Raw genomic sequence first — 14,404 nt, forward strand, 5'->3', positions numbered from 1 at the left:
TCAACAAACCCATCTCCAGCATGATGACTCCGATCTTCAATCAGATGGAACTGGACACATATTCTGAATATTCCGATCTAATATGACTTCTGACCTGTAATGTTGCCAGAATCATAATCATGCACTGTTTGTTCGTTGGCCAGAGGAGAACTGGCACCCCGACTGAGCCTGGTTTCTCCCAAGGTTTTTTTCTACATTCTGTCACCTGATGGAGTTTGAGTTCCTTGCCACCGTCGCCTCTGTCGCCTTTGGCTTTTGGCTTGCTCAGTTGGGGACACTAAATATTCAACTATATTACTGATCTGCTCGCATTGACACTATATGATAACTGAACTGAGCTGGATGACATCACTGTTTTCTCCAGAGCGGCTGTACAGCCAAATCAAATTCTGTTGCATTATTTTCCCGTTTAAAATCCTTTGAAACAATCTGCATTGTAAAAAGCACTATATAAATAAAGGTGATTTGGCTTGACTTGACATTGATAGTGTTGCCATTGAAATGCATACATTTTAGTTTTTTTTTGTGTTTTTCTTTTCAAAGATAGTGTATAGAAACACACACATTTACTTTATTTATACATTTAGTCTAAATGAGACATATCACAGACTTCTATTGTGTGGAGACTCAATGCTCAGGAGACTGAGAATTTGAAAAGAAAAATTTCAAGGTCAAAGGAGTGTGTGACATCCAGAACAGTACGTTCATCTCACCACCAGAGGTCTCTGTCACCTCCTTGTTGCAATGGAGTGTCTGAATGTCTGAATTTTTGTACATTGTGATATGTGATGTGTCTGCAGTTCTACATCTTTAGTGTCTCCTCACAAACCTTAATATCAGGTTTGTAATTTACATCTATGCATTTCCGAATATATCTGTATTTATAGGCTGAGTTTCTTTTTGAAGATGCTTGTGGAGTTATTTGGAGGTAGAATCTGAATAATCTACTCTTTATTGGTTTTGGTCTTATAGGTCTTCAAATAACATAACTGAACTAAACATAGCCTAATGGAAACACATTTTAATTTTCTTCATCATAGCTAGACACTCATTCAGATATCATACTTGATTAAATATATAATAATTGTTTCATATTCCTCAGTATTTGTGTCTGTTTCTGGTGTTTGACCCGCTTTCATATGCAGTGATGATAAAGGAGGAGGTTCCTGCGCTCTGGTTGCAGGATGAAAACAGGAGGCTCAGTTTGTGCTCCGGCAGCTCAGGAGAGACATGTGACGACACGCGCTGTGATTTCAGGTGAGAATGAGCTGATTAAATGAGCACTGAATGCTTGACACATATAATACATCAGCATATCACTGAATTATTGCATGCTGGCTGTTATACCAGGTATTATATTTGAGTTAATTGATAGCATAGAACAGCTTGTCTACAGACACATAGTGCAATGTTGAGGAAACTCTGACCTGTTCAGATCAAAACTTATTTTTTCCATCAGCTGTTTCAATATCTATTTGATTCAGAAATGGCCATGGCAGATATCTAGGATGGTGTGCATTTTTATTGTTTCTGAACATCATAAATATCTGTATCAGAACTAATCTACTAAGCATCACGATAGACTTTCAAAATGATTGAATCGCCCTTGACAAAGTGACTTTCTGGTTCATTTGTGAGTGTGTGCTGCTGTTCATAGTGCTGAACGCAGTACACAATTCAGTGACTTAATCTACTGGCATGAATTATAAAAGAACAAACCATGACAGTTTATTTCATCTGTATGATGCTGCTAAAACATGATGTGAAGTTATTCATTCTCATCTTTATTCTGCAGGGAAGCTGTTTGGATGGTCATGGCTGGACTGGAATGCATCAAATCTGTGTCTCTTACCAGCAAGATGGAGCTGATTTGAAGTGAAGACATCTTACACCATAAGGATGATGATGCCGAGAATAAATTTCATCATTATTTTATGTCTTTCAGTCTTATTGTTCTGTACCCATCCCATCTCATCAGCTGATGTAAGTCAGAGGTCAGTGATACCCAGGGCAGTGTCCCGCTCAGTGGCAAGGATGGATGGCGATATCATCATCGGCGCTCTGTTTTCTGTCCATCATCAACCCTCAGCAGAGAAGGTCTCAGAGAGGAAGTGCGGGGAGATCAGGGAACAGTACGGGATCCAAAGAGTGGAAGCGATGTTCCACACACTGGATAGAATAAACGCTGATCCCAACCTTCTTCCCAACATCACTCTGGGTTGTGAGATCAGGGACTCCTGCTGGCACTCATCAGTGGCTTTGGAACAGAGTATTGAGTTCATAAGAGATTCTCTCATTTCCATCCGCGATGACAGAGACGGGCTGAAGTGGTGTGTTGAGGGAAATCCCTCTGCTCAGCCACCGGCCACCAAAAAGCCCATCGCTGGTGTGATTGGACCTGGATCCAGTTCAGTGGCCATTCAAGTTCAGAACCTTCTGCAGCTGTTCAACATCCCTCAGATTGCGTACTCGGCTACAAGCATTGATCTGAGTGATAAAACCCTCTTTAAGTACTTCCTTAGGGTCGTGCCCTCTGACACTCTTCAGGCCAGAGCTCTCTTGGACATTGTTAAACGCTACAACTGGACGTACGTGTCAGCGGTTCACACTGAGGGTGAGTTATAGCTCGTATGTAGCTCAGGATACTGTATGACCTGGAAATCGGAAGTAAGATGTTTCTCCTGAGAAATAAAATAGACACAAAATGAATGTGTGTAGCTTAGATCATTTGATTTTTAGAAGAATTTGATAAGAAATGTTTTGTATTTCACACCGGAGTATGGTTTAGCACGTTAAAATCTATTGTGAATTTCTTTCTGATGAGAAACAGGCAATTTGGTCTCATTGGTGTCCAAGAGAAACATTTAAATAGCATGAAATTAAAGTTAATCGATCTTAAATCTGATCAAAAATCACTGGAATCTTCAACCATGCAGGGTCTTTAGCAGACTGACGTTTTAATCACCATATCATTATCAAGAGATTGATATTGGTCTCATATCAAGCACAGTACATTATTCCAAATATGACCCAATCTGTGATTAAAAGGTAACACTTTAATCTTCTTAACAGCATTTGAAAGCACAATCAGGGTCACAAGCTGAGCTCTCAAATCATTCAATGAAATAAATGTCTGTGTCATAATCTGTAGTCTCATTCATTAATTTGCGTATTATTTCCTTCAGTCAATATTATTTTAGTTTGTTCATTCGTTCATTCATTCATTTTGTTTGTTTGTTAATTTGTTCTTTCCGTTGTTCATTCCTCATTCATTCACTCAAGTCAGTCATTCATTATTTGTATGTTTATTCTTTCATTATTTTAAACATTCATAATTTATTTCACCCACCCATTTTTCCAAATTGAAGTGTGACTATGGATGTTTTGTTGTAATTAATTTGCTATTCAGAAAATACACATATTTTGTGAATACTCTTATGAATACTAATAGACAACTCTGCCTATTTAGCCTATACAATAGTCTGACATCTCAACAGGTCGGTTTTTTTATGTAACATTATTATGGTAGGGCATGAAACTTTTAATGCAAGTCAGGCTAAAGTCAGTCTGCAGTATTCGTCTGATTTTAAGACCTTTGAAGTTGCTGTTAAGTTGTCCATCTCATTGTATTTTCACTGTAGTCTCAGGAGAGCTGGAACCAAGAGAAGCTCTGATGCAGAGATTGTGTTGTTTATTCCTCAGGGAACTATGGCGAGAGTGGGATGGAGGCCTTTAAGGAACTGGCATCTCAGGAGGGTCTGTGTATCGCACACTCCGACAAGATCTACAGCAACGCTGGGGAGAAACACTTCGACCGGCTGCTGAGGAAACTGCGAGAGCGTCTGCCCAAAGCTCGCGTGGTGGTCTGTTTCTGCGAGGGAATGACTGTTCGTGGTCTCCTCATGGCCATGAGACGCCTTGGTGTGGCTGGAGAATTCCTCCTCATCGGAAGGTGACTATAAGTTTCATTTTTAATTTAATGAAACGAGGCACTTTAGGGACACTAACGGCATTGAGGAATTAAAGCATAATCCTTGATAGTTTCATAAAGCACCTGATCGATCCGAGGGATTCTGCTTAGAAATTATCATGATCTCCTGATGCTGCAGGTTTCTATTAATGAGATATTAAAATGATGGATGACTGTACCTTTGGGGTTTGTTTTTACTCTTGTTGGTGTGAAGTATATTTCAAACCTCTGTCTTGATGCCAGAGCTGTCTCTATGGAGAGAAAAGAGGAGCATCATTTGGCCAAGGCTGCTTTATTCTAGGTCAAGGAGACGGTTTTAAAGGAGGCTTGTTCAAAGCCATATAAACTACTCTAGTAATTTACTGAAAGACATACTAGTTACACCAGGCTCATTTGACTAGTTAAAAGTGTGTACACAAAGTCAAAGGTCAAGGTCAACTGAGGAAGGGCCTACTGGCTGCACAAAAAAAACAACAACTGCAAACGACTAATTTTATAACTCACACCCATACATTTTCAGGAATAACAACCGTTTTTCCACGAAGCCCTGCTGTGTGAATGGAACCGGAATGTTTTCTATAACGTCATACAGTGCGAGAGAACTGCTCTTTTCTGAACGCGGGATTGTTAACTTATAAAAGCATGAATCTGCGTGTTATGTCATATGAAGGGTTTAGATACATTCATTGTCTTCCACCAGAGTGGTTTCTATGAGTTTTGTGGTCTGCGCATGACTCAAATGCTCCGTTCTCACTCAGGTATTAAAGCTGAGCTGCTGTAGATTAATTTAATAGATGTAAAAAGACTTTACAGTTTATTTATGTCATCATCTTTGATATTACTTAGTTACTGTCACTATAGTTACATTTTATAGATCCTGTTTCACTTTCCTATTCGAGAAGTTAAGCGGTGGTGTGACCGTGTGAACAATATTTCTCGACACTGAAATTCTCATAATCATTCTCAAAACTGATCTTGGTAAAAAAAGAGTCTGTCGAGAGTTACGGCGACTTACAATAGAAGCAACTAGAACAGTCAAGGGCAACAGTATGCAAGTGCTGTAACAAGTCTCAGTTAATCTAGCATAGAACACACAGGAGAGTTTTTTTTATTTTTTATAAATTAGACAAACAGAAAATGAATAGAATGATAAGTGCTATTCTTGATTGGTCAGGTGCTGCTGGATGTGTCTTTAGATGTTTTTTGAAAATGGCTACAGACTCGGCTGCACGAATTGAAATAGGCAGGCCGTTCCACCAGGTGGGGGCGGTCCAGGAAAAGGTCAGTGAGAGCGATTTCATGCCTCTTTGGTATGGCACCACAAGGCGTCGTTCACTGGTAGAGCGTAAGCTTCTGGAGGGTGTGTAAGTCTGAACAAGCGAGTTTAGGTATATTGGTGCAGAGCCAGTGGTTGCTTTGAAGGCGAGCACCAGTGCCTTGAATTTGATGCGAGCGGCTATTGGCAGCCAGTGCAGACTGATGAAGAGAGGCGTGACGTGCGCTCTCTTCGGCTCGTTAAAGACCACCCTCGCCGCTGCATTCTGGATCAGTTGCAAGGGTTTGATAGTGCATGCCGGAAGGCCCGCTAGAAGAGCATTACAGCAGTCCAGTCTGGAGAGAACAAGAGCTTGGACCAGTAGTTGTGTGGCCTGCTCAGATAGGAAGGGTCTAATCTTCCTAATGTTGTATAACGCAAATCTGCAGGACCGGGTTGTTGCAGTAATGTGGTCAGTGAATTTTAGCTGGTCATCAATCACAACTCCAAGGTTCCTGGCTGTCCTGGACGGAGTTATGGTTGATGATCCTAGCTGAATGGAGAGATTGTGGTGAAGTGCTGGGTTGGCTGAGACCACAAGCAGTTCTGTCTTTGCAAGGTTGAGTTGCAGGTGATGTTCCTTCATCCAGGCAGAAATGTCTGTCAGGCAGGCAGCGATACGAACACCAACCATGGGATCATCTGGTTGAAATGAGAAGTAGAGTCTAGTGTCGTCGTCATAGCAGTGATAGGAAAAACCACGTTTCTGAATGACAGAACCCAGTGATGACATGTAGATGGAGAAGAGAAGTGGTCCAAGCACTGAGCCCTGGGGAACTCCAGTAGCTAGATGATGTGACTTAGACACTTCACCTCTCCATGACACCCTGAAGGACCTACCTGAGAGGTAAGACTTGAACCACTGGAGAGCAGTTCCTGAGATGCCCATCGTCATGAGAGTTGGCAGGAGGATCTGGTGATTAACTGTGTCAAAAGCAGCAGACAAATCCAGTAAGATAAGTACTGTGGATTTGGAAGCTGCTCTTGCCTGTCTCAGTGCCTCCGTAACCGAGAGCAGGGCAGTCTCAGTTGAGTGGCCGCTTTTGAAGCCGGATTGGTTGATGTCCAGGAGGTTGTTCTGTTCAAGAAACGTAGAGAGCTGGTTAAACACAACTCGGTCAATTGTCTTTGCAATGAAAGGCAGAAGGGATACCGGTCTGTAGTTTTCTAAAAGTGCTGGGTTCAGAGAGGGTTTCTTAAGCAGTGGGGTTACATCTGCTTCGGAGAGCAGATTAAATACTTTTTTCAACCTCCTTTTGTCAAGATAACAGCTCTGAGTCTTCTCCTATAATGCCTGATGAGTTTGGAGAACACATGAGATGAGATGAGATTCAAGTTTATTGTCATTACACATGTACAAGTACAATGCAACGAAATGAGTTTGGAGCAAGCCTCCGAGCCGCAGCTATTTAAAGCGCCGCCACACGCTCTCCAAAAAAAAGAAATGCAGATTGCTAAGCATACATGCAAACATTACATACATTGTACACACAGTACACATGGTCACGTGATGGTATTTTTTGTTGGGGCAAGAGATCAGAGAACATTCCTCCATACAGAATCTTTCCAGATCCTTCAGATCCTTCCAGATCCTCACAGCTCTATGATTGTGCTTCTTCTCTTCAGTTCACCTCAATCATTTTCTATAGGGTTCAGGTCAGGGGACTAGGAAAGCCATGGCAGAAGCTTCATTTTGTGTTCAGGGACAACATGTGTGTTGATTTTGATGTTTGTATTGGATCATTGTCCTGATGGAAGATCCAACTACGGCCCATTATAAGATTTCTAGCAGAGGCCGTCAGGTTTTCATTTTTTATCTGTTGGTATTTGCTAGAATCCATGATACCCTGTATCTGAACAAGATGTCCAGGACCTCCAGCAAAAAAATAGGCCCACAACATTAATGATCTATCAGTATATTTAACCGTGGGCATGGGGTACTTTTTTATCCCTGTTTGCACCAAACACATCTGGGTTTTCTGCCAAAAAGCTCCTTTTTTTAGTTTCATCTGATCACAGAACCCGGTCCGGTCTGAAGCTCCAGTCATGTCTCACAACTGAATATGCTGGAGTTTGTTTTTGGGTGAGCGAGGAGGATTTTTCTTGAAACATCCCAAACAACATGTGGTGATGTAGGGGTTGTTAGATTTTTTTTAAAAGGCCTTCTGATCCCAAGACTCAACTAATCTCTGTTATTCTCCGTTTGTGATCTTTGGAGAGTCTTTGTCCACTCAAACACTCCTCCTCACCATGCATTAGGACGATATAGACACATGTCTTCTTCCAGGCAGATCTGTAACATCTTTAGTTGACTGTAACTTCTTAATTATTGCCCTGATGGTGGAAAAGGGAATTTTCTATTCTTTAGCTATTTTCTGACAGCCACTTTCTATTTTGTGAAGCTCAATGATATTTTGCTGCCCATCAGAACTATATTCTTTGGTTTTGCTCATTGTGATGAACTATTGAGGGAATTTGGCCTTTGTGCTTCCTCATATTTATACTCCTGTGAAACAAGAAGTCATAGCTAGACAATTTTATGCTCATAGTCACCTTGGTTTGCTAAAAAATTTAAATATTAATGGAGATATGCTTGAGAGATATTTTACTCATAAAAAATGTTAGGGGTGTCAATAATTATGGCCAACGTGTTTTGGAGAAAAGCATTTATTTCATAATGTGATTTACCCCCTACTTTCAATTCTTTTACTTCAATGAAAGGTTACATTTTTGCACATTTTAAATAAATGATGTATATGAGGACAACTGTATATGAGGGTGCATGAGGGTGACATGCATTTTGTGGAAGAATATTCTTTTGGTTGTGCTTTGGCTCTGCGTGACTGCGAATGATTATGGTTGTCCTACTGCTCATAAAATATTCACTACTAGGCTTAAGAGATATAACCAGACAGTTTAGATGGTAAGGATCTCTAGCTGACTAGCTGAAAATGTTTCTGTATTTATACCCATTGATAGATATGGTTAGCCTGGATGCCAACCGAACTTAGCCCCGCCCACAACATTTTTACTCGGGCAGTTCGGTCTGGACTTGCTCAATAGAGAAATAATTATGCCCAAACAGAAGCTGTTCGGACCAATGAAATTGTCAGGGCGGGCTTTAGACGATGATGGACAGATGATAAACAGTAACGTAATCATCTACGTCATCAAAGAGCGCTTGGGTTGAATTTGTTCTAATCCTAAACGGAGAACTTGTTCATATCTGCATTCACCTTTACTATTTCTCTCAGAAATGATGATTGTGTTGGTTAGTACTCTGTGTATGCTTAAATTCTTTTTTTACAACACCGGCAAAGTTCGTTTACACTCATCTTTTTCTTCTAACGTTAGGCTACTTATTCCAGCGTGCGTGCAGACAGGGTTGCCAAGTTTTTACAACAAAACCCGCCCAATTGCTAACGTTCCTCAAAACTAGCCAAAAACAAGCCCAATAGCTTTCCAGGGGGGTTCTCCGGGAAAAAAAGGCATTTAGGGGGTAAAATATGTGTTATTTTGGAAGGACTGCCTGCTAAAATTCGCATTCCTGGGTCTGTATATCACATAAACTTCAACCCGTGGACTTGGCAACACAGTGCAGTTGAGTTCTGTTAACATTTGACTACTAACGTTATGCGTCGCTCCGTTGCTCTGATTGGTTGTAGGTCTATCCAATTGAGGTCTTTCCTGGTTCGGTTGAAACACGCCCCATAATCACAGCCCAACGGAGCAGTATCAGACTCATATTCTGACTAGAATTGAGTATGACGACGTCAGGCTAAGATATGGTACTTCTTTGAAATAAATTACACAGCACTACAAAAAACATAATGAAATTACCCTTTATAATAGATAATGCTTTACAATGAACTCAGAGAGCTACATGTGGCAGTTTATCTGTTCAATAAAATTTGAGGTTTAAAGATTTAGCTGCTCCTTTAAAATAACGCAAATCTGTCTCTAATGCATCTTCCATGCTGTTTCAAATGATATATAAAACTATATATATAAAACTCTTCTTAAAATGGTAAAACATGAGGTCAGTGTTTATTTTGTAATATGTTTATTTTTTTAAAACTTACTTCAATTCATAACTTCAATTTATATATAAAGTTAGCTGTTATTAGTCCGTGTCTGTAAGAGTTGAGAAAAAAAATTGTTCTCATGCAGCGTCCCCTAGAGGGCACTATGGGGAATGACCGACTTATAAAAAAATGAGTCTAAACACGACAATGAACTTGACATTGGCAGGTGGCAGCCAATGAAGTCATTACCGGTGCGACCGTGAATATAAAAGGGCACCTGTTAAATACGTCATCCTCTTTCTTGTCTTCAGGAGTCCGTTCCATCTATCGCACTCAAGCAAACTATGCTGTTGTGGAGGGGATGCGGGAATATGGTTATGTGTCAATGCCTCCGATTGAAGAGATGCTGGCTAGCTATCTTTCGATGGGTGAGGCATCTGCATTAAAGGCTCTGTCTCTGCCATCTAAGCCGCTGTGTGTCACATTGCGCATAAATTGCAGAGTATATGTGACAGCAGGTCAGGCTGGTGCTACACTGCACACGATGGCTGTGCTGCAGGCCTACCAGGCTAACCTGCTTAAGGACCAGGACCAGGGGCTCCCCCCTGAGGCAGCAGAGGAGCTGCGGCGCACCACAGATTTGGCTCTCCTTGCCACAAAACAAACTGCCGCTTCAATCCATGGTGGCTATGGAGAGGTATCTGTGGGTGAACCTGGATGAAAAACGTTCTGCTCAATGCGTCAGTTTCGTCCCTCCAAACTTTTTGGCACATCTGTTGAGCCATTGGTTTGAAGGTTTAGGGAGGTGAAGACGTGCTCTGTAGCCTTTAAGACTTTTATACTGTGCTGGCCCAGGTCTACACCTCAGCCTGCAAAGCGGTCTGGCTCATCCCAGTCTGAGGACCGGAGACAAGACCAGAAGGCTAGCGCTGCCTCTCGTGCTCCTAGCACTGCCTCTCGTGCTCCCCCTCCTACAAGGATCCATGGTGGCCATGGTTTCTATGGAGAGGCATCTCTGGGTGAACCTGGCCGACACAGTATAGTATCTGAGTATAGGAGACAGTTAGACCTCCCCTTGCTTTAGAGAGTTGTCATGTTGAGGCCTCCGTCCTCAGAGTTCCACCATGCAGTGGTGCTGAGTTGTTAGGCTCTTTCGAGCCTCCTTTGCCTCTGCCTTTAGGAAGCACTCGTTGGTCTCCTCTCGCTATAGAGAATTATTCTAGCCGCCACTCCCTTGAGCTTCACCTGTATAACATTTTCTGGCCTCCTCGGCTGCTCTTTTGATAGAGCGTTGCTAGGCCTTCTCTTTTCTTAGAGAATTGTACATTTAGGCCTCCTTTCCTCCAGAGCTCCACCTTATAAGCAATTGTGAGTTATAGGCTCTCTTTGAGCCTCCTTGGGAGCTGCCATGAGACTACAACGTAGTTAGGCCTCTTCTCGCTTTAGTGAGTCGGCATATTGAGGCCTCCATTCTCGGAGCCAGAATTGGGCAGTAGCACTGAGTTGTGGGCTCTTTGCCTGAGCCTCCTCTGGTGCCCCTGGGTTGGGAGTACTTTTAACCATTTTTGTTCGCTCCCCTGAGCTCCACCTGCTATTATTGTCCAGTTGCTAGGGCTTTTATGAAGCCTTGAAAGATGTTGGATGTACCTCTCTCTCTCTCTCTTTCTCGGCTGTATCTAGGCTTTCTCTCTCTCTCTCTCTCTCTCTCTCTCTCTCTCTCTCTCTCTCTCTCTCTCTCTCTCTCTCTTTCTCTTTCTCTTTCTCTTTCTCTCTCTCTTTCTCTCTCCCTTATCATAATGAGAGAGTCGTTATGAGGCCTCCATCCTCTGTGTTCAGTCAGGGGTTAAGTTGTTAGACTCTCTGCAAACGTTCTTGGCCGCTGCTCTTGAACTAATTCTATTAGAGGCCTCCGCTCCCCTGACCTCCGCCCGTTATTGTGTCAAGCTCCTGGTCCTGTTATGTAGCCTCCTTGACAGGCATAGGACATAGTGTATTTGTCCTATTAGCTCAGCCATAGGCTAAATTGTTGGACTCTCTGTGGGCCTCCTTGGCTACTCCTCTCACTAGAGAGAGTTATCTTGCTAAGGCCTCAGCTTCGCAGAGCTCCGCCAGGACAGCAATTGTGAGTTGTAGGCTCTGTGAGCCTCCTTGGAAGCTGTCCTGAGTGTGGAACGTAGTCTAGGTCTTCTCCGCTGCTAGAGCTCATCTAGGCGTAGGGTTGTTAGGCTCTCTGTGAGTTTCTTTCTAGGCCTCTTATTTTCTTATATCATCTTTTTGTTGAGGCCTCCATTATTGAAAAAGCTCTGCTCCATGACGATATTCCCTTTAAGGTGTTATTAGGAATACCAAGCTCTTGCCTGTAAGGGGTCTTGTAGCTCGGGCTTTGGCCACAGGGAATTAATTGTGTTGCTGTTGTGCACCTTTGTAATGGGGAATCCTTTGAGTCTTTGACTTATATCAGCCACTAAGGCACTCATCCCTTCAGTATGGCGGTGTGGGTATTTCGTTCCCCATAGCGCCCTCTAGGGGATGCAGTGAGAGTACGCAGAAAGGGAACGTCTCAGGTTACGCATGTAACCATGGTTCCCTAAGAAGTGGAACAAGGTGCTGCGTCCCCTTGCCAGCATGCTTTCAGTGCACATCTCCTTCGGACAAGAATTGGATGAAGTATTTCACAGGTGTTCTTTTATACTCACGGTTGCACCAGTAGTGATGTCATAGGCTGCCGTCTGCCAGTGTCAAGCTCATTGTCGTGTTTAGACTCATGCTTCAGACACCAGTCATGCCAAAGGCATTCCCCATAAAGGCAGAGCCCTCTAAGGGACACAGTGTCTCATTCCCTTTCACAGGAAACCATTGTTTCATCTGTAACCTGAGACGTTTTTCACACATGACATTGCAAAATCATTCCAAGACAGATTTAATTTGACCTAATAATCTGAACCCTTTTAGGTTTTAATTAAAATCAACCCCTGGGACATAAAAGTGCCTGAAGTTGAAGAAATACTCGATTATGGCATTTCATTGGTAATACAAAGTTGTAATCACAATTAGAAGAAACAATGTTTGTCAGCTGCTCATGGTAAAAAAAAATTATCTGTGAAATATGAAGTGTCAACTAATAATAGTCAGTTTTTGGCATTCTGCCAGGAAGATGCTGAGAGGCAGATGGTACTGATGATGCTATGACCACAGAAAGATACCTTCATTATGAGCTCAAGCAACCACGTTCAAGCAGGAATGGACTGGGACTTAAAAACCTGGGATCAATGCTGGCCTAATATAGACTATAAAGTTCATATACATTTTCCCATGCTATTTTTGATATGCCAGCAGTTTATGCAGCCAGTTGCACACTATTTATCTTTGGATGGTGTAGCTAAAAGCATTATCTCCTAGAATTGTTTCAGAGAAGATTATATCAATCTGCTAGCAGCCATCATCTCAGCACTTATGCTCTAATGATGAAACTTCAAACACAAAGTAAGTATTGTGCGTGCTGTGCTAAAGTAGGTCAATGCACTTGAGCATCAGTGTTATTTGGGCATTGCAGGTGAGAGATTGAAAAGGAAGCTGGTGGTAATTAGGTTACTAATTAGACACTTTGTGACCCGTTTCCTACAGTGATGGCTGGGCGGACAGAGATGAGGTTGTGGAGGGCTACGAGCAGGAAGCTGTTGGCGGCATCACTATGAAGCTACAGTCGGCGGAAGTCACATCCTTTGATGACTACTACCTAAAGTTACGGCTCAACACCAACAATAGAAACCCCTGGTTCGCTGAATTCTGGCAGCATCGTTTCCAGTGTCGCCTCCCAGGACACCCACAAGAAAACATGAATTATAAGAAGAACTGCTCAGGTACGAGTGAGAGAGAGGCTGCATATGGGTCATTCCTAGTATGCAGTACATTTTCATGTCCCAATCATAGATGACCTAATAAATGAGATAAATGAGATAAGTTCATATGAGTTCGTTTTCTTTCATTAAAGTATTACAATTAAAGACTTCACTACTTTGTTTGGATGATTGTTATGCACTAATTTCTAAAATGGGGGAAATTTTTTTGAATTTATTTAGAAATATTCCAGGTAGTTCAAATAACGTTTTTTTTCCCTAAGATTATCCTTTATCCTTTGCCCTATATAATTTGAATAAAACAGTGTGATCCTCTTTAGGACTGGGAGAAAGGGACAAAAATATCCTATCTCTGTATTTTTGGGCTGAATGATGATGTACAATAAAATAAATATTACAAAACAAAAGCACAGACTAAATGTTAACTGGTAGGAGGAAAACATTCACTCCTCTGAGCTTATAATTATATTAGCCTACATTTGATTGTTCCATTACAAGTCACTTTACAGTTACTGCTATAATGAAAATATACATACTTGTAGATTTAAAAATGTACATGCGGTGTGTTAATGTCCAACACCAAATGTTTACCAAAATGTATCTTTTAGTCAGAATTATTTTGTTATTCTATAGCAAATGAGGAGACTCAAATTGGATTATACACTATTCCTGCAGTAGCTCACTCCGCGTCCTCTGCTATTTGCTATTTTTCAGATGCGCTAATAATATCAAACTACTGTGGGCTCTGTACGATATTGCCACATTCTATTATAAAAATGTATCGATATATCATACAAACTCGATATCCCACCCAGACCTAATCCTCTTAAATGGCCGTACTCTTTGCACCCAATTATTATAAAAACCTTTCCAACAATTTAGGCGGTAATTTCGACTATATTTCTTCAATATCATGTTTTTTCTTCCTTGTTGATCAAATTACAGTCTGATAATACCAACATTTCTAAAATTGTTGTATATAAATAAGTTGACATGCTCACTAGTGAATCCATCACTGAGCAATGACAAGCTTTAGCTCTCTGTTAACATCCTCTTTTTTTTGTTCTTTTTTTTAGTTATTAAAGTGTCTGACCAGAATATGTTTTATAAACATATCTTCTTAAATTGCAATTGCAACACAAGCACATATACACACACATATATATATATATATATATATATATATATATATATATATATATATATATATATATATATATATATATATATATATATA

The 14,404-nt window shown here is 41.3% G+C and overlaps 1 protein-coding gene across 1 annotated transcript in view; it reads left to right on the forward strand.

The window, feature by feature from the left end:
- Nucleotides 1-1,147: 1,147 nt before the first annotated feature.
- grm1b (glutamate receptor, metabotropic 1b) overlaps nt 1,148-14,404 on the forward strand; it is a gene marked incomplete at both ends in the record, with an annotated part of 30,540 nt that continues 17,283 nt past the window's right edge. Inside the window, 5 exons of the mRNA XM_079832770.1 lie at nt 1,148-1,257; nt 1,796-1,854; nt 1,946-2,614; nt 3,703-3,952; nt 12,935-13,176. Coding sequence (XP_079688896.1) covers nt 1,148-1,257; nt 1,796-1,854; nt 1,946-2,614; nt 3,703-3,952; nt 12,935-13,176 — 1,330 coding nt within the window. The remainder of the gene's footprint in view (nt 1,258-1,795; nt 1,855-1,945; nt 2,615-3,702; nt 3,953-12,934; nt 13,177-14,404) is intronic.

Source organism: Gobio gobio, assembly GCF_949357685.1.
Source record: "Gobio gobio genome assembly, chromosome: 13".
NCBI classification, from domain to species: Eukaryota; Metazoa; Chordata; class Actinopteri; order Cypriniformes; family Gobionidae; genus Gobio; species Gobio gobio.